Source organism: Passer domesticus, chromosome 8 (genome assembly GCF_036417665.1).
Source record: "Passer domesticus isolate bPasDom1 chromosome 8, bPasDom1.hap1, whole genome shotgun sequence".
Classification (NCBI taxonomy): domain Eukaryota; kingdom Metazoa; phylum Chordata; class Aves; order Passeriformes; family Passeridae; genus Passer; species Passer domesticus.
In genome coordinates, this window is record NC_087481.1 from 46,695,348 (window position 1) to 46,715,411 (window position 20,064).

A 20,064-nucleotide genomic window follows, 5' to 3' on the forward strand; every position below is an offset into this window, starting at 1 on the left:
TCAGTAGCCTCAGGCAGAAATCCAAAGCACTTCAGTTTAAGCAGTGACTTTAAAAATATGGTGTACAAGGAGAAGTGTGAGATCAGCTTCTTTCTGCCAGAACACTACAGACTGGATTTGGAGCGTGGGATTGGAGTGGACAGATTCACATCTTGACTGAGGATGCAGAATTGGGTCACACACGCACAGATGCTGCAAGGACATGAAATCTGCCTGACTTAGTGGCAGCTCTTCCTCAATTCTGCTCTCTGCTAGTGCACCTGAGCACAGGAGCAGTAGTCTGGCCTTGGAAAAAACCCCAAACCCACAGAATGCAGGTTTCTCTAATTATATGAAAAACTTGTTTAAAAAAAATTACTTACAGTCTCTTAAAAAAAAAAATCAGGGAAGAAAATTAGGTCTTTAGGGAATAACTGCATCAAGAAAAAGCCATTAAACTGATCAGAAGTTTAGCAAATTCACTACCTGAGGAAAAATAATTTTCAGTCATGAGAAGAGGAAGCTCTTTCATTGATGACTGAATTCAAGATGCACATTGAGATAATTAACTACTAACTTCTTCCAGAACCAGGCCCAAGATGTATATCCCCAGTAATTAATTGAAAAGTTTTGTTTGGTCCTTAAGTACTATGCTTTTGCCTACTCTACCCTTTTTGTATTACTAAATCCTTTATCTTCCTGGAAGAAAAAAAAAAAAAAAAAAAAAAAAAAAAAAAAAAAAAAAAAAAGCAGCTATGAGAGTCAAAATGTTCTGCCAGAATCTGCTGTTTTTAAATTCCATGCAGTAATTAGTACATACAGCCAAGAAGGTTAATCGTATGATGAGGGAACAGATCACGATTTCTGATCAACAGCAATCTTGTCAGTACATGCTTGTGAAGTTATAAAAGAGTGACTGGCAAACTATCTCATCCAGCCATCCTCATCAACAGGCCAAATGGCACCAAGGAGCCAGTCCACCATCCCTGCTCTGCCCTAATTGCTGGAAACAATGCAAGGAGCACAGTGCACACGTGTGATTCATCAGGATACAAACAAGAGCACCTGCCTCAGTCTGCAGGGATCATGTCATACCACAGATTTCTTGCAAGGATTAAGACACCAAGTTACATGATTTAAGATGTTCCTGGGACCTTGCCATGGGCTTGGACAGATCTGCATCCCTATTCACCACCTTAAAAAAACTTTCCAAGCTGAAGCTTTCAGAGGAACTATAGGGAAACAGATTTCAGAGACAAACACCATGAGAGCAGAATGACTCAAAGTAGCATTTGATGTAAAAACCAAATTCTAACGTTGTTGCTACCAGCTGGGCTCAGATTCACTAAGCAATGACCAAGTCCCTGCTTGGGGCAGGTAGCCCCCAGCATCTGCTGCAGCCACCACTCTGAGAGAAGATGCATTGCCTCATGCTGGGATTGACCATGATAGTTAATTGGATTTTTCAGCCTTTTTAGTAACACACTTAGATTTGGCTTCTTTGAGAACCCAGTTAAAAGGCTTAAGAGTTCTTCTGACTGAGAAGGTAAAACCGAGCCAGATTTCACAGTCAGCTGGCTTAGTTAAGACATCCCCCAGTTCTAATACTAAACATTTACTATAAACATGACTCCAGGTGACATCCCATCAATACTGCAGCAACCTTAAGGCAAAGGAAAGGCAACACTATATGTCTCCTGGAGCAGATCTTCCTTCTCCCTTTATTGCAGCTATTTCCCACAAATATTGCAAAACACCTGCCAGAGCTGGAGGCTGTACATTCTCTGCTCACCCTGCATCCATGTGTAGCTAAATGCTTGCCACAGGCCTGTGAAGGTGGCAGAGACCTCCACACTCAACTGCATCAACTAAGCTTTGTTCCCAGGGTCACCACCTGAGTCCTGAAACAGGTAAAACCAGCTCCAGCCACACAGCCCTGCTGGTCCAGCTGGGAGCTCACACATTTGTCACCCCATTGAACAATTAAGCTCAGAAGGGGTGGCACACAATGTTCATTCTCTCCACATTGTCTTAAAGGAGGCAGCTCAGACTAAGTCAAAAAAATAAAGCTCATTTATAAATAGGAAAAAAAAAAGAGAGAGCAAGACAGCACGGAACTCCAAGTGCAGGCTAGACACATGCAGAGTGACAGGGTTAGAAAGGTTAAGCTCTGAGTGATGAGCACAGCTCAGCTGTAAGGACAGAAAAAGCCACAAGTTGGGCCATTTCCCTTGGTAATTACAAAGGAAGCAGAAAAAAAATCCCTATCCCAAATAATGCAAAGAAATTACAACTAAGGCACTCCCTGAAGCTGTCAGAGTGCTCATCCTTAGTACATGAGGGCAAGAAGGTCTCTCTAGTAATGAAGAATTAGGCCAAGGAAGCAACTTTGGCCATCAGCTCCACCCATAATTCCTAGGCAGCATCCCACAAAGGGATCAGCCACGAGGGCCCTTGGTGTTTTTACAACAATCTGCTTGTTTCTCACTTGAGGCCCCACTTCTGTCATTGCTGAAACTCTCTCAACTCTGCTTAGTAATTTCCCCACTGAGGGAAAAGACAGCATTACAGATGTTTCTATAAAAAGTTCATGAAGAATCTTCCAATGGACTCTGAAGTTTTTATTTACTTGCCAGCAGATATATCCTTCCTAGTTTTAGATTACAGGAGGGAAAGAAAACAGTGATTGTTGGCTGTGTGTAGCCATAATCCTGCTAGTCCAAAAACTGGACAGGGAAACCCAGCTGAAAGATGGTTTACTCATTCAAGGAAGCCTCATCAGCATCCTGGGGCAACACTGGCTTGAACCAAATAATTAACTTAATATTCTAAGTGCCCAATTACTACTTAAAATAGACGTCAGCTGCCAGACTCAGCCAAAGCACAGCCAGCTCAATGCAGACAGGATCTGAACACTGAGGGAAAGGAAACACTGCAGGACTGACAGAACCATAACTTCTATTTTATTAAAGCTTATTTCCCTTAACTTGGAGGAGCATCCTACAGCATAGCAACAGGGTGCCAGAGGAAGGCACCAAGCAAAGGCTTGGAGCCAGCTCTGCCCTCAGCAGCAAGGTGGGCAGTCAGAGCAGGGGCAGTTTGGTTATGGTTCCAGAAGGGGGTGGCCAGCAGTGCTCCTGCCCTGGCACATGGAGAGTTGTGACCACAAGGGATTGGTCACCTGCAAGGCAGTAGGAGATCACTCTGAAAGCACCTGAAAGTCGTGGGTCTGACCTCAGGGGTAGCAAAGAGAATCCTCTCAGTAGCTGAGAAGCATTGAGACTCAGTGTAGAAAAGTTGTGAAGTCCACACCAGCTCCCTATTGCCACCAAACACCAGGTCCCAGATGCTTCAGCTTCGTGACTGGGATCTGACTGCTCTGGCATTAAAAACCAGCCAAGAAAGGTGGTCAGCAAGGGGAGAGGGCAAGACCTTACTCCAGGAGTCTGCAGCTTTCTCTAGCCAGCAAGGGGGTTTGTGAGGTGGGGGACACAATGACATCTTTGGGGAGAAACATACTCCAACTGGTTTTATAAGCCACATCAGGATTAGCAGATATCTCAAGGGTTAATTAGTTTACCATGCACAGATGGTAGCTGGTAGGGTTTGCAGAATGGATTAACCTAATCTGTTGCTTGTAATGTACCATACAAATATCCATTCCTAGACTTGCAGCAATTCTACCCTTATTTCAATTTGAGGACAGCAAAACCACACAATGGATGCCAGCATAGAAATAATACCTATTTTGAGTGACAAATGAGTAGCTGTTCACTTGGCTAATTCAATTGACAAACTGGAGTTTGAAAAGTAATTCCTTCCCATTTTGCTGCAGAGGGTCTTTGGGTGGACCAAGAAGACACCATTTGTTGCAAGTGTACAGAATATGCCCATGTAACCACTCCTCACAGTTGTACTGAGGGCTCTCCAGCACTGACAGATGGTCAGAGAGCAACAATTCAATTGCCTGGAAACATGAAGGCAGCTTTCTGAGCAGCTCTGCAATGTGTCAAATAAAGCCCCCCAAGTCCAAGGTACCAGCACATGTGGCATTTCAGGCCACAGCAAACATCCGTGCCTTCACAGAGCCCCAGGTCTCTGAGCTGGCTGCAGGTTAAAGCATTTATAATTAAATCACATCCAAGCAAAGGGCTGTGTGTTTACACAGCCCTTTGCACAAGAGGAAGCCTGGCTCAGGGCTGGCATGCAGAGATGCCCCAGATCAGCACAAGACTCCCTTTTGTTTAGCTAAGGACATGCCACGCTATTGCATTTGGTTCAGAAGGTCTCAAATGTTTACAACCAGCATCAACTGCAGCAGTAAATGTTTCCATAACTCCTATTAAACTCTGAACTTCTCCAGTTTCTCCCTGCTCTAAGGGGTGAGCAGAGGACTAGCTAGACACCCACTCTGGCAAGGCAGAGGTCAGGGTAGAGGTGATGTTGGCTGTCTGAGGCATTCTCTGAATGTTTCTGCAATCGGCCATGCTCGTGTCATGCCTGCACATGCCTGAGACACAGCAGCTGTGGGATTCCTGCTGGACAGTGTGGGACAGCTGTGCTCACACCCAGCAGCCTCCTCCCAGCACATCTTTGGTCAAGACACAGGATGTTCATAAGGTCTCATTTGTTGGGAGGTGCTTGCATTTAAAAATGCCTATTTGTCTCTTGTTTAAAGATGCAGTAGTTCCATGGTCTGCACCTACAGAAGAAACTGTATTTCAAAAGCCATTTGTTATCTTAAAAGACCATCACAGCAATCCTGAAAATCTGTGCTTATTTACCCCATCCCTTTTTCAAGTGTCATAAAGCTGATCTTTGTTAGAGGCTGTAACTGGCAATGCCCTTGGCATATTCCTTTGCTCATTGCGTGCACGCTCCCACAACATCCAGCTCCAAACAGAAGGAAGCATTCCCCTGCCATTCGAAAATCAAGCAAGGAGATGGCTGAGAACAGAGTCCCTTTATGCAGCTCAATTTGTTGTAGCGCTGCTTCACATTCCTCTCTGTACTGGGTGAGTGGAGAAAGAGTGTCCCTCAGCTCCACTGTTCCCAAGCCCTGGCTGCACAAACAGCCCAGCACCAAAAAGGAAAGAAGCAGCAGCAGGAGATCTGGCAGCACGAGGAGCTGGCACAGCCAAAGGAGGGAGCCCAACCTGAGTGCCCCTCGCAGGGATGAATGACCACGTCACTTGGGATCCTCAGGGCAGGGGGCCAAAGAGTCCAGCAGGGGAGAGCATCCACAAATGGCATCTCAGCTACACTGACTCAATTGCTTTTCTCATGTCATGGCAGATCAGCTCCAACTTGTCCCCAGAGCCACAGGAATGGAGAGGCAGCAGTTTCCTTCCACTCCCAAAGCAGTTCTTCACATCTCTTGCACATGAATTGCAATATTCTTTCATGTAAACTGGTGCACTGAGCCCAAAGCTCTCTGTGTCTCCTAATGCTGTTCCAGGTCAGTGCTAAATCAGGTTGCCCCAGAGACTTCAGCAACGTTTTTCAAAGATTTTTACATGGCCCAAAACTCCCCAGTGCTCAGGATGTGGCACTGAGCCAGGAACTCCCACACTCAGCTCTGCCCTCTACCAAGTCACTCGGACTTTTTTATTTATGGTCAACCCCTCTAGAGAAGGCACTGCTGCCAACTTAATTCACAGGCTGTTGTGAACACACACACACACACACACACACACACTTTCCTTAATATTACATTTAAGAAGTCCTAGAAGTGCAACTCAGACAGGAGCTTTGCAGGAGATTAAGAAGACCAAGCATGCCCTAATTTATTTGTAGCACCAGCACCTTGTACCATGCTTGCCTCTTCACTACCACACCCCACCTCAGGGAAATTCAAGGAAAGGTACCAAAAGTACTGGCCTGCAAAGGCAGCTGCCAATTGATACCCAGGCCACTGGGGTTAAGCAACAGCTTCTCTTTAGTGCATCACTTAGCTTATTACAGGATGGCAGCTTAAAAGCCCTCATAATTATCCAACAAATCAATCTAGACAGTGATACTCATTGCAGTCCAGTATGTTACATTCATCTTCCCTTCTCTTCCAGAGACTAAGCCACTGCAGTGTTTCTTTATCATATAAAAAGCAGGAAGAAAAAAATCCTCCTCTCCCTGCACACAGGCCAGAGTTTTCCAGGAGTCAGTATAGCTTTGGAAGGCTTCTCTTTGGATGCTCTGAATGCAATTTGAAGCATTCAAGGTTCCAAACAAAGTCAATGAGAGTTGCAGGTGCTCAATGCTGCTTAGGGAAAAAAAAATTAAGAAATAGAAAGCCCTCACACATCCAGTTCAGGGCAGCCAAACCCAGAGGCCCATAATTGCACATCCCTATTGAAAACACATCTGTAAAAATCACTAAGAGCTACATGGGGAGGGGAAAAATTGGATTTATATAGTTTCAAATCAGGGTTTTATAGGACATTTCAATCCAGGATTTTAAGAACAAAACACTGAGCTACAGCCTTTGAGGCAGCCCAAACCCAGACACAAGCATTGAGAACATTTTGCATCAGAAGCCTCACCAGAGCATTTTGGAAAGGTACGACAAAAGATTCAAATTAGTACAGGAAAATATATCCTTCCCCTCCAGAAAAGAACCCCAACTCTGACTCTGCACTTTGACCATTTACAATGAAAAATAAAGAAATGTAATACAATTATCATTACACATTGGAGATTGAGCTGTATAAATGCAGTTAGAGAAGAGCAGTCATTTTAACTGCAGTACTATATAAGGTATATGGTATATATGTATTGATATAGCATACAGATATACACAGTGCAAAGGAAAGAAACTGATGGCAGGATTCAGCAATAAAAAGTTAAACTGCTACACAATTTAATGCCACACAAGATAAACAGAAGGGGAGAAGCAGGGGGTAAGCACCTCTCTAGAATCATGCAGTCCATTAAAAAAGCCTGGTGCCTTACCTGATTTTCTCTTTGAAGATCCATAGTCCCTGAAAAAAAGACAACAACAAATAGACATGGTTAGAGCCGGGAACGGTGGCGAGCGAGTGGGTGCCTCCCAAATTTCCACCCATAAGCCGGAGGGCTGGCGCTGCGCCCTCCCTGCCCGGAGCGGGGCTGAGGGCGGCCGGGCACGGCGGGGCCGGGCAGCACCGGCCGGGCGCTGCCGCAGCTCCGGGGGCTCGGGAGCATGTGATCAGCCCGGCAGAGCGAACCATCCACGGCCAGCGAGGCAGCGGAGAGGGGTGTCATTTTTTCCCCCTTTAAATTGTGCTGTTAAATGCACCGCTGCTGGGTTAACCCTTCGCGTCCCCCCGGAGAGGAGCGGGTAGTGTTTGCTGCAGGGATGCGGCTGCTCCGGGCTGGGCTGGCGAGGCTATTTAATTTGTGAATAACCTCCAGCCCTCTCCTAGTTATCTCTGACAAGCACTTGGAAAGCACAAGGAAAAAAACCAAAAACCGAACAAACCCCAAACTTTATCTTTTCTCTTTCTTCCAGGATAGAACGTGCACCCTTACTTTTCCATAGTGATTTAAAGGGTGCTGGCACCTCTACTCATGCAGAACAGCTGAAACCCCGCACAGCTGTTACGGGAGGGGAAGAAATTGCAGAAGGAGCTGCAAGAACCGATTCGGGATAAGCAGAACTGAGGACAAAAATACTTGGCTTATGGCTGTGCTTGCTCCTGGAGCCTGTGAGCCCCAGCCCTGGCATGGTCAGCACGGACAGGGGCAGTGCAGGCACAGTGCCCCGGGCACAGCTCATGCTGGCAAAGCCACCCCATGGCTTTGGGGTTTTTTTACCCCCAGGTAATCCCACCAGAGGGGCAGGCAGGAGCATCTGCATTTTGGGGTGCTGGGCTGCCAGAAGTGGGGTTTTGTCTCTTGCACCTTGCTCCATCCTCCAGAGCATCAGAGAGGGATTGTCCCAAACTGTTTCTTTAAAGAGAGTTTGGGGGCTCAGCTGAAGAGCCCTCAAAGCTGTCTTGAGGGCACAGTTATGTCTATCTGTAAATTCTGTTTCTCCCAGAATTGTGTGTGCCTCCCCATCCATGCCTTTCACGTCTAGGATTTGTGTCCAGTGAGTAATAATAATTTTTTGCACCCTCTTTTAATTTCCCAGTGTCATTTCTACTTCAATTAAATGGTTGTTTTTCTCAGCCATATCTGCAGCTGTATTTAATGTGATGATGCTACTGCTCATGAATAAGTTGCTTCTTCTACAGAAGTGATATCATATGCAAATACAATTCCTGCTATATATTGTCTGAAACAGAGATCCCTCAGAGCAAGCTGGGGATGGTACAATCCCCAAAATGTAGTCCTCTACCCCAGCTTGGCTCTCACGCCAGTCTGGAGCTTTGTGGAGCTGTCAATACAGCTTTCCTGGCATGCAGAACTCAATTCTCATAATTAGAAATGAGGTAATGATTGATTGTTAGTAAAATTAATTAATTTATCATTATAAAACAGTTATTTGCATCACTACCACCACCCAATTCACAAGGCTTAATGAAAAAAAAAAAGAAAAGCCAAACAACCTGCGGGGCTAGTTTTCCTCTTTTCATTTAGTCTTTCTGTAAGTTTTAAAGTCAACTTTAATTGGGTTCTGATTTTGGAGTTCCTGAAAAAAAAACCCAGGTACCCTGTGTCTCCCTATCTTGTTACTTTTATGTACACCCACATTTCACTCATTAAGTCAGGGGAAAGCAATATCAAATAAAATGAAGCTTGAAATAAAATCTTCATCTCCACAGTGAAACTCTGAAATCCAAAACTTGTTCCTCCCAGCAAGGACAGAAAAAAAAAATAGAAGGCAAAGGAGATATAACAAATAATCTCTCTGGCTGTTTAAAGTGCTCCTTCATATTCTTCACCTCTTTTCTGCTAAAGAAGAAAGCCTGTGTTGGTGCTTTGCAATAGCAGCACCAAGGAGCCCTGCCTGACTCCATGTTTAATTTTTTTAATGTCTTACTATCCTGCATATGATTCATTGATGTATCTTCCCTCTCCCAAGTGATGACATATAAGGGTAATACCTCTCAGCCTCACTGTTTTCAGTGAAGCATTAATGTGAGGCTGAAGTATTGGTTTATGTCTCCAAACCAACAGAGGAAATTATTTAATGGTTTCTCTTAACTGAAACAATTTCCAAGCAGAAACTCTGATCTCCTGCAACCCAGACTGCACCTGGCACACTGTTAACCCTTAGATCAGACAAAAAATGTGGTCTTGCAGAAGAAAAACCCTTCCAAGGAAAGGTACAATCAATGCCTTAGCTGTAGCTATGCAGGGAAGCTCACTTTCTTTTCAGCTCTTGTTCTTTTTATCTTTTCATCTTTATACACACACGTATTTCCATTCTTCTTCCATTTCTATACGAGAACAGACACCACCATCCTGACTCCACTGCCAACCATAGCTACAAGAATAACAATGAAAGCAGCGGGTGGAACTAAAAGTAGATCTGGCAGGTCTCTTCATCATCCAGGATCACTCCATACTGAACAAACACCTATCTCAAAAATAGCATATTTCTAGCCTTTTTTGAATTATAATCTAGCAATTTTGTTTAAAGTCTTCCTGTGGGGCACCACCTTTAGCTGATGCTGAGCCTCATTACTGGCAAGGAAAATATTTCCTGCTGCTAATGGTATTAAAACATAGCTGGTGCCAAGCACATCCCACAAGACTCTCCTTCAATGACAAAGGAGAGGGAAGCTGGATCTCCTTTCTCATCACCATTACCCCAGGATAACATTACTAATTTGAAATCTAGCAATGAATGTGAAAGGAGGACCACGAACATTGCTGTAAAGCTGACTGCCTTGTTAGCACATCAAACTATCCACGGTCTGGAAATTTCTGAATCATAAAAAGATCTTATGTTGAATTAATACACCACTTGCAATCTAATTTAAATATGAAGGTTGTATTAACAATGTTATGGAAAAGTTTTATGGCACATCTTTGGGGACTGACTTTGCTGCCGTATTCAGTGAGAGTTAATAAACATTGATGTGTGTGCACATGTTTTGATCTATCTAAATACATACAGATACACACAAACAGTGGCACTATCAGAAAGTTGTTTAAAAAGTGAGGAGAATCCTGACATTTGTTCAATAGAGATTAAGAAATGTTCCAAGTGGAGAAGACTGGAGGTGACTAGGAGCATTGGCGACAGTTGTGCCTATCTATTTTCTAATTCACTTTGATTTATATCTGTCCCAGAGGATTTCTCCTGCATTGCCTGTGGAGATCTGGCAAGTCTGCAGAAGCCTCCTGCAGGACCAGCTTTCCTTGGAGGTGATGGGTTTAGTCAGAGGACCTCATCCCTGTGGGACCCGTGGTTCAAAGGCTCTTTTGAAAGCTTCTCCCGCTTGCTGTGTGACAGCAGACCCACGAAGTTCACTCTCTGGGATTCCTCCTTTCCCAGATACGTCACACTTCAGCCTGGGGCCTCTGCCTGTCAGTAAAGCAAGGCTTGGCTTCAACTCATTTAGCAAAGATTTCAGACAACCATGAGTTTCAGCTATGAGGGAAAACAGTGCCTGCAAAGCACGAGGAGCTGCCAGACCCACGGAGCAGCGCGGCTGGGGGAGCTGCACAGCAGACATTGCAGCAGACGAGACAGAAGCTAAAGGGGGAGTAAATCATCTTCCTGTCTCTTTCTCAGTGTTTGCTGTCCAAAGGAGATGAGACAGTGACAAACCCTGAGTAATGGAGGTCAGCCTGTATCCTCGAGAGTGTTTTAATACATAAATTGAAATTGTTCTGTATTTGTTGGCTTTTGCTAATTCATGCTTAAATACGTTGTAGTCATTTCTGTTCCCAGGCTCCTGAATTCCTAAAAGTCTCTAGTGGTGTGGGCAGACTGTGGTGGAGATATATGACATTTCAAGCAAACAACTCAGATTATCATTTAATCACCAATGATTTGCCAGGCAGATTAAAAGCACAGAAATACTTTTACAAGGAATTTCACTCTCTCCTTCCCAACACTAAAGTTTGCAGTCAGTAACGAAGACGGCTTTTTCACAAACTATTTTTCTTAGCACTGCTATCAGATTCTGTGACACTATTTTTAAAGTAAAGCACTACAAAAATACTTTGATACGAGTCTTTACGTGCACAGAAACTTGAGCCTCGAGAATATATTTGCATCTTGAAATGCTCCTGATTTTCACCAACAGCCAGACAGACATTTTCTATTTGAGACAAGGCTCAAAACCAAGTGTGACTGAGAACTGGCACCTGCCTGTCACCAAGGACTGTGGTTGGAGGAGCATCTAACACCTCAATATTATCCAAACACACAGGAGCTATATGGAGAGTGCAGGGTTGAAATTCATACTCATGGTACTCAGAGTGCAAAAGCTGAACCATGTGCATGAAGGTATCTCCATTCCCATTGAGCTCTGAGACCCATATGACATGTAATTAAGCAAAATTAACTCTGTATGTTATGCATTGAGAATAGAAACTCAAACAGATGGATGCACACAGCTATACATTTCCCCCCTACAGCATTCCATCCTCTGATATCATGAAACCACAGCTGATCTCTTCCCTGAGCCAAAGAAACAGATGAAGGCTTTTTTCCTTCTTCTTCTTCATGTTTTTTTTTTTAGAAAGTATTCTGTTCATTTCCTGATATAAATCGTTGCATTGTGGAACCCTCTCCAACATGAATCTGTCCTTTCTGAGCAGAGCTCGAGCTTTCCAGCCCTGTGAGAAAGGGCCCCATTGTGGTGGTCCCAAGACTCCAGAATTCCTTGCCGCAAGCAGAAGGGACTGGTGGGGCAAGAAGAGAATCTGTCAACCTGACTTCCAACCCAGGCATTTCTCACTGACTGGACATGGCCTCTGCTGCTGCTGAGAAGGGTAAACCACTGTTGTGCAATCACATCCTTAAAAGAAAAGGGACAAAACAAAAGAGAGGATTTTGCCTTCCTGTCACCTTCCTGTTGTCTTCACAGCGTGTCTGCAGAGCAGACAGCCCAGCTTTATGTATTATATACTTCTGCTTAGGCTGCAGTGACTTCCTCTGCATTCCATAACTAAGGTGGCCCAGTTTTGATCAGCAGGACCCAACTGGAGATCCTGATTTAGTGCTTTAGTGACTTCTGACAGCTTGCTTGAACCCAGAAACTTAAAATTCAACCAAAATTCTCCCTGTGAAGCTCCAAGCACAACACTGGAAAACTTAATAAATTCATTAAGTGCAGAAGAGATCTCCCCTATACCAGTAACCTTAGCTTGCATGAAAAAGCCAAGGTTGGAAGGAGATAGACACTGTTTCCTCTCCAGCTGCCTATACCTGAATCCAAGGATTTCTATCAGGAGGCAGAGATGCAGGACAAGGAAAGGCAGTATCTTCTGTTCTGCACTTATCCTGGAGATTAGCCCCACACAGCACAACTTGGCTCTGCCACCAAGTCCAAAGTGCAGGGGATGCAGACAGCTCCAGCACAAGTGACATCCCCATGGCCACCTCAGCCTCACATGGACACAGTGTGTTTGAGAGCAGCAGCTGCTTTTTTCTTTATGTAGAATGGGTGTTAGAAGGACAAGAGATGGGTTTGAGGCACCCAACCCTTTCACTAAATGAGTAAGAAATGCCACAGATTTCTGTCCCAGGATTCCTCGCCAGTGAAGTTGATTGCTTGGCTCCAGAGAGCAACTTTAGTATTGGCTCAGGCTAAAGAAATGCAGAATTAGCCTCTTGCATTTTTTACAATTATATTTTTATGATGAAATTATCCTCCTGGAGGAAGACAGAGCTTTAAAAATGCACATTCAGCATTTCACCAGGCTGTAGATACAGGGCAGGGCGCTCTGACAGCAAAGCCCAGCCTGTCTGGCACCAGGGAGAGATGGCTCGGCACAGGCTGGGAGCAGAGCACTGGAGCAATGAGCTAAGGCCATGTGATCCTCTACTGCAAGGCCTCAGCAGCCTTGAAAAAGACAACACAAATGTTTATAGCAAGTTTTTCCTGGAAAGAAGTATAAAAACAAGGTCTTGCATTGCCTAAGAGTCACATCCTCATCTGTTTCTGGTTTACCTTGTTTATTCTTACAGATGGCAAATTTCTCCACAGGACAGAAAAATGTATTTACCTTAGCAAGAACTCTGGCTGGAGGTGTTCTTCACCTCCTCTAAACTGACCCTGCTTGTCCCTTGTGGGGAGGCCAAATTTATCTCTGTCTTAAAATGACCAAGCATGTGTCACTTTATTATAGCCTTTACAGCACAAATGCTGAGTGATAAAAACAAGTTAATAAAAATTAATCATTCTCATGTGCAGGTTTTCCAGTTATGCCCTTCACTTGGGAATTTTATTACAAACAACTACATGCAGATATAACATGTTTAAAAGATGCATCTAATCATAGTTACAAATTAAGTATCGAGTATCAGAGTAATAAATTCAAATGTACCTTATAAACTGGTTGGGCTAATGAGCTTGCATATACATCATATGAATCTGATTAAGAGCTTAAGAAGTCTGCACAGGCTTTGAATCTTTACTTCATTTTCTTGAGTTCTCCCTGATTTGAGGGTGGGTGCCTCAAATTCTCATTTCTGCAGATGTGGGTCCAATCTCTGGTTAGCAAGCACATTGTCCATTTTGAGTTTCTAAACTGCAGCCCAAAGAGTCCCACTGCTGCCCCTCTCAGGGGACATCTGCTGTGTCAGACAAACTCTGCCCAGAGCTGTGTGTGTAGTGCCTGGCCACTATCTCCTCACCTCCCTGTCCCTACGGATGACTTCCCAAAAGGAGGCATCACCCATGGCCCACCAGGCTGTGCCTGCCCATGAGAGCCAGGATACCATCAGCTCCACCACAGCATGCATGGAGCTAACCATGTCACCCCCAAAATGTCCATCCCAGAAAGTCCTTGGAAATGGAGAGAGGGAAGGAAGAGGAGTAAAAACCCCAAATAACAGACTACCAAGACTCAACTCCAGCTCCAGACATAGCTTGTCCAAAAAGGCTTTTTCCCCTGAATTACTGCCCCAGGAAGAATAGTTGGAGCACAGCAATTTAAATCAAAGTAAGGGAAGAGCTTCTGCCTGTAACACAGCTGAATCATGGTACTCACTGGCGTTAGACTTTGTAATCACCAAAACCAGGCATGGGTTCAAAAAGCAATGAGATAAATTCATGAAGCAAGGATAAATGGTGGCTATTGTACTCCATGCTCTGGATGTTTTGACCCGAAGAGTCCCATAGCGGCTGAATGCCAGAAACAGAGAGGATACACAAGGGAAGTTCACTCTGTATTTGCTTTGTTTCTTGTATTGGCTGCAAGCCACTGTAGGAGACAGGAGGCCAGATGGGGCCCAGGTCTCACCTAATTGTGGCCTTATAATATATTCTCCTGTAAAAGATCAGACTGGATTAGGATAAATTACATCCAAATCACACTGCATTACTCAGCACATTAAATTGTCCTTAATCACGTACTTTGATGGTCTAGAATCCTGCTTAAATTTACCTCCTGTGCATATTTCTGTGCCTATTCTGTTGGAATCACTGCTGAATTTCAACTGTGCATAACCAGGCTCTAATGAAAAGCCAATAAGGCTCTTTGATCAAGCTTTAATAGGACTCATCATGGGGACATACTCTACTGTGGCAAATGGTTTCCTCATCCTGTCTCTTTCAGAAATGTTTTGTGAGCCTTTAAAAGCAATTTAGTCTTGATTTATGTTAGCTAAGTGATTTCTGTTGCACATGTGAGTTACAAGAAAAGGGCTCTCATCTCTATTTACTACACTGTTCAGGAAATCAGTTATAAATGCTGTAGTGCCTTCAATGTCTCTGACTTCAATGCAGCGGAAACCAGCAATCTGAGTGAATACTTCATCATCCCCAATTCTCCCATATGTGCATCCAGTACTTAAAGAGGCAACCTATAGGAATTTTTTTTTTTGTAAAGGGTACTGAGATTCCCTCATCTAAGCTGTTTACCTAAGCTGTTTCCAGCAGATATTCAAGGAAACAAGCGTGCAATTCTTTAATAGAGAGCATATGAAACATATTGATAACTATCTTATAAAATTAGGTGTGCGTTCAATAGGAGTGAGTCACCTACTCACATGCTCAGAGGTCAGGAATGAGAAGGGGTGACTGAGCAAGCTCAGTCGGGGGTGCAAAGCAACCCAAAAGTTTTGATGGCTTGACCTGACCTGCCAGAGGCATCCAACAAGCCCTAGGCATAGGTTAGAGCAGGTCTCTTCCCACCAGGGAACAGATGCCAGCAGGAGCCATGGCAAAGTGCCTGTGGCCAGTGGTCTAAGTGCTGCAGCTGCTTTTGCTTTGCTTATGGGGTTGCTGAGCAAAGACATTCCCAATTCTTCTCACTCCTAATTTTGGGCAGAGAGACCTGAGAAAGGAGAAGTGACCCAAACAACAGTGCTTTGGGCTGCCTTCCTCCTGCTCTCCCCTCCTGCTCTTGAGAGAAAGCCCTTGGGACATGCAATTCCCCTCAGCCCTCACACACCACATCCCACCTGTGAATACAGCTCTCCATGATGAACGGGGCTGGTGGCATCAAGCCCTTGGAAGGCCCACAGGACCAGGACCCTTTCACAGCAAGACAAACCAGAAGAATTTCCTGTCTGCCCTTTTCTTTCTGATTGCCCAAGGCATGAGGATACCCACTCACAGCCTCCTCTGAGCACTCCCTTTTGCCCCATACCAGCCTCACAACCACCCCACTGTGTGCTGCGTTTCCTCATTTCTCCCTGGGATTCCCCACAGCCCATCCCAGTGCGTGGTGCAAGTGCTGGCAGCAGCTCTCATGCTGGAGGCTCACACAGGGAAATCCCAGGCTGTCACTGGCATTTTTGACATTCTAAAGTCTCTAATTTGGCAAAGTAAGAAATGATGCACAGGCATTTTCAGACACGGCCCCAGCCCTGCTAGACCTTTTAGCAACATAATGCTCGGACTTCTCTGTCTTGCTGCTCCTGCTACATGTCCAAGGGCAGTTGGACCTGAAAGATTAGGACTGCAGTGTGCACAGACAGCAGATGGCTGCTGCATCTGTACTTACTTTGCACTGCTAAATACCCTATTGCCCTACCTAGTTTTACATCCCTTTTTAGTGGGAGATCTCTCCCCTGAATTTTTTAAATCATCTGTTGCACACATGGCCATAAGAATGGTAAATATTTTTTCCAAGAGAGGCAAAAACTTATGATGCATGTGGGAAGAAAAATCAAGCCCACAGTATGAACTCCGACTTCATCTGGTGACTGCAGTCTTTCCTTTCCTCTTTACATTTCCTTCAGTTGGAGCAGGGAGATTAAAGCAGGGTTCCTTCCCAAATGTGCCTCAGCAGCATGTCCTCAGTTAACTGTCTTGCAACATCAAATGTCTTTTCAGCATACTAAGCAGTGTAGTTCCCTATAAGACACCAATTTTATATTACTTGGAATTGTTTTCTGCCTGTTTCTACAAAGCAGCACAAGGAAATATCTTTCAAGTCATCGGGTTTTTTAATTTACTAGTCAAGAGACATAAATCATGGCATGTAAGATCTACTGCAAGTTCATGAACTCTAGGAAATTTCTCTAATCACTATCCTTTGAATGGAGCTTTTTTCAGACACTGTAAAACTCCAAAACATAGCTAGTAAATTTTGCTGGATTGGCAACTACTAAAAGCAGACTTGTCTTTCTGATTACCTACCACGATCAGACAGCCTTAAAACATCCTCTGTGATTCTAACATTAAAACATAAAAGAAAGAAGAAGTACTGAATTTGTCTTGCCCAATATAACTGTTGAGATTCATTAAATTATTCCAAATTATCGCTGACAGGCACCAATTGTGGGAGAAAAACAGAGACACCTTCCCAAAGATAAAACCTTTCAAACACTAGGGTTACTTTTCAAGGTGACCAAACCCCTTTCAAATATCCAATTCTGATAGTAGGTCCAACTCTTTTATGCTCTTAAAAGATAAAAGAGCTAAATTACATACTTGCAAAGAAGCATCATGAAGTTTCCAGAAGTATCAGACCCACTGAGAAAGGTTTTATTGAGGACTCCAGGAGTGAGTGAAGATGGTCTTTTTTGTAATAGGATATGAAATAATATATAAAAAGCACCATGTACTTCAAGATGGTGTAAGAGATTGTTTCAGTCTCAATGCTCAGTTCATTTTAGGAAGGAAACAAAGAAAACAGCTATTTCACCCTGGATATACTGCAGACATCCATACTATAAGATTCCTGAAACTAAAGATAAACAGATACACCCTAAGTTTTATAGTCCTATGCCCAAAATTATCAAAACTTCCAGTGAATTTTGCTTGACTGGTATTTGATAGATTATAATACTGAACTTAAAATTAAATTTGCAGAAGCAGAACATGGTTTTGCTGTTACATGTACAGATCCATCCTAACACTTTCTTTTGAGCCTTACTCAATTAAAAGGGCAAATTAAAAATCATGTTACCCTCAAGTATATGCTTGCATACTTGCCTGAAAACACTTCAAATCATGTCAACTGACTTTCTAAGGTGACCAGCATTAAATATTAAATACCTCTCGAAAATAGAAGAAAATATCTTTTTATATTTATTTACAACATATGCAGATTGCACACAACATGAAACAGTGGAATGTCTGAATAGACAAAAATTTTGCTGTCCAGTCCAGATACAAATTTGGATGTTTTTCAGATGTGCTCATGAAGGAAAAAGTCAGCTTCTCCTTGCTCTTTTTATGTAACTCCTGTCCAATTCTCCATCCAGACATTAACTTTTCATTCACCTCGTACATCTCCAAAGAGTGTGTGTGGCATTTCCAATATCTTTTTCCATGTTCTATGTTCATAAAAGTGAAGAGGCATAATGAATGAATGTAATTACTTCCATCCATTCAGTTGGTTATAGGATCAGACCTTTAAATTCAGCTAAAAGAGAAATTATTTTTTCCTTCAAAATGAATGAAGATTCAGGGAGTTTTTCTGGCCTGAAACATGAGGGATCTCTATTTTGCAGTGCTAAATGGCCATTGGCAGCTTATTCCTGCTTTAACTGTTCATGTTATCTGATATATAGATATCACATGTGGGCGAAGGGAAAATGCCACTGATTGTCAGGCATTACACCCCCTCCTTTTCTTGTTGATCTCACTTGCTCAGTAGTTCCCAAGCTTGGAATATCAATGAGGTTCTGCAAATGTCATACCCTGCAATCAGCTTTTGTGTCCCATTTTCTCCCTTTGTTACCTGAAGTGCCAGAGGCTGCACAATAAGAAACCACACTCAGCAGGAACACTGCCTTTCCTACCAGGGCAGACCACGCTATGCCCAGCAGTAACATCCACCACAGGATCACAAGAGCATCCCTGAGGTCCTGAGAGGTTTCTGTAATCTGAAGTTCACCCTGTGATGTCCAGTTCCAAGTCTGAATTCAGTGTAATTTTGAATAATCTGCCATTACAGTAAAATACTGTGAGATTCAAACTAGAATCTAGGCACACCAGCCACGAGATGCAGCTGTGGGGATTAGGAATCAGAGCATGAAACAGTGTCCTACTGCCAATAACCTACTTATTAACAATTTCTTCCCCAGTCATCCTCTGGGATGAAGCTAATTCCTGGAACCTTCTGCTTTGCCTCTGCTCCCTCTGCAGCAGCAGTTTCCCACCCATCCCTGCCTTGCCACTTCTGGCCTTGACCTGCTGTCCCCTGGGCAGCTGATTGCCTCCCTCCCCTGCTGACAGCACACACCTCACTCTAATGCAGAATGGCTCTGATCACTACATGAACACCCTGGGCTTGCCAAGGGCCCACAAAACCCAGCTCTGACCTACTCAGCAACAGCATATGCAGCACCAAAAATTCAGCTTCAAGCCTTCAAGCTCTGCTGTGCATCCCATCCATTAGCAGTGCCTGGGGAGCTCTGCAGAGACCTACCTCATGACTAGATAAAAGCTTTTCCTTCTAAATCATTGTACAGAAGGAAACAAGGGTCTGAAAAAGTGAATTCCATGCAGATTAGAGGCCAGGCATATCCCCTCTGCTGGTTATTTATGTATTTTCATTTTACACTAAAAAATGCAAGGTTTTGTTGTAGGGAGTAAGTTGCTTAATTTATTTATTGTGGTAACACTACCAAGACCCTTTTCTCAGTAAGACACAGAAAAGGGAAAAGTTTTTCACAAGAAGAAACATTTTTTTAAACAGTGCTGAGAAAATCTTAGAGCTCTATGTGCACCAAAGCAAATCTGGGGTAGTGATGAGAAGGAAGAGATTTTTTGCCAACCTCTTTGCCTCTACTACCCCAGAGCCTGCAGGCCATATCATGCCCAACAGGTCCTTGAACTGCTCTGATCAGCAGTGAAACAGTCCAAAATGCAAACATAACATGCTGCCCCTCATCCCTCCTGTGCCTGCCTTGAGGGTCTCCAAAGGGTGAGCAAGTGAGAGGAGCCAACCTCTGGGGCACAGGGCAGAGGACACACACAGATGAGACACACCATGCACACCACAGCTGTGACTGTGCCTCGCCACCAGCTCCAAAGAAAGTCCATCTCCCAAAGAGGACTTGAAAAACAACTGCAACAAAGACAACAGAGCTCCAAATGTGTCTCCAGGTGCAGTTACAGTCAATACTTAAAGTCAGGAACATTTCGGAAGGAAAACTGCAGTTAAGGTGGGGAACAGATCATGAAAGAACTCAAGAACATCCAGTTGCTAATGCAACCATGGCCATGTTATCTTCACAGCTGAGCACCCAGGAACTCCAGTGGATCTCTCTCCTCTGAAGTAAGGACAAGAGCCACAGCATTTCACATGAGGAAAGTTGAGCAAAGAACTCATGGCTGAAAGTCATGAAGAGTGGAGGCTGGGGTTTAACTTCTCCATCCCTCAAAGACTCAGACTCAGTCGTGCTGGCCTTCATCCTGTGCCATAGTGTGAGTTTAAAAATACATCACTCCTCTTGAAAGTGTGTCACAGCTCTTAGAAGCACGAAAATCAGGTTGTGGGTAGGAGTAACTCCACAGCATATCTGCACTATCTATCTCTCTCTCTCTCTCTCTCTCTCTCTATATATATATATATATA

At 43.9% G+C, this 20,064-nt stretch overlaps 1 protein-coding gene across 7 annotated transcripts in view; it reads right to left on the reverse strand.

Moving 5' to 3' along the window:
• The window catches only part of SH3PXD2A (SH3 and PX domains 2A), a 246,683-nt gene that overhangs the window by 87,111 nt on the left and 139,508 nt on the right, over positions 1-20,064 (reverse strand). For 5 of the 7 annotated variants that reach the window (XM_064431203.1, XM_064431204.1, XM_064431202.1 and 2 more), the window contains one exon: positions 6,928-6,956. In XM_064431203.1, the coding sequence (XP_064287273.1) occupies positions 6,928-6,956 (29 nt within the window). Of the gene's footprint in view, positions 1-6,927; positions 7,250-7,435; positions 7,532-20,064 lie in introns of those variants that run through there. The other 2 variants (XM_064431207.1, XM_064431208.1) reach the window with 2 other exon arrangements.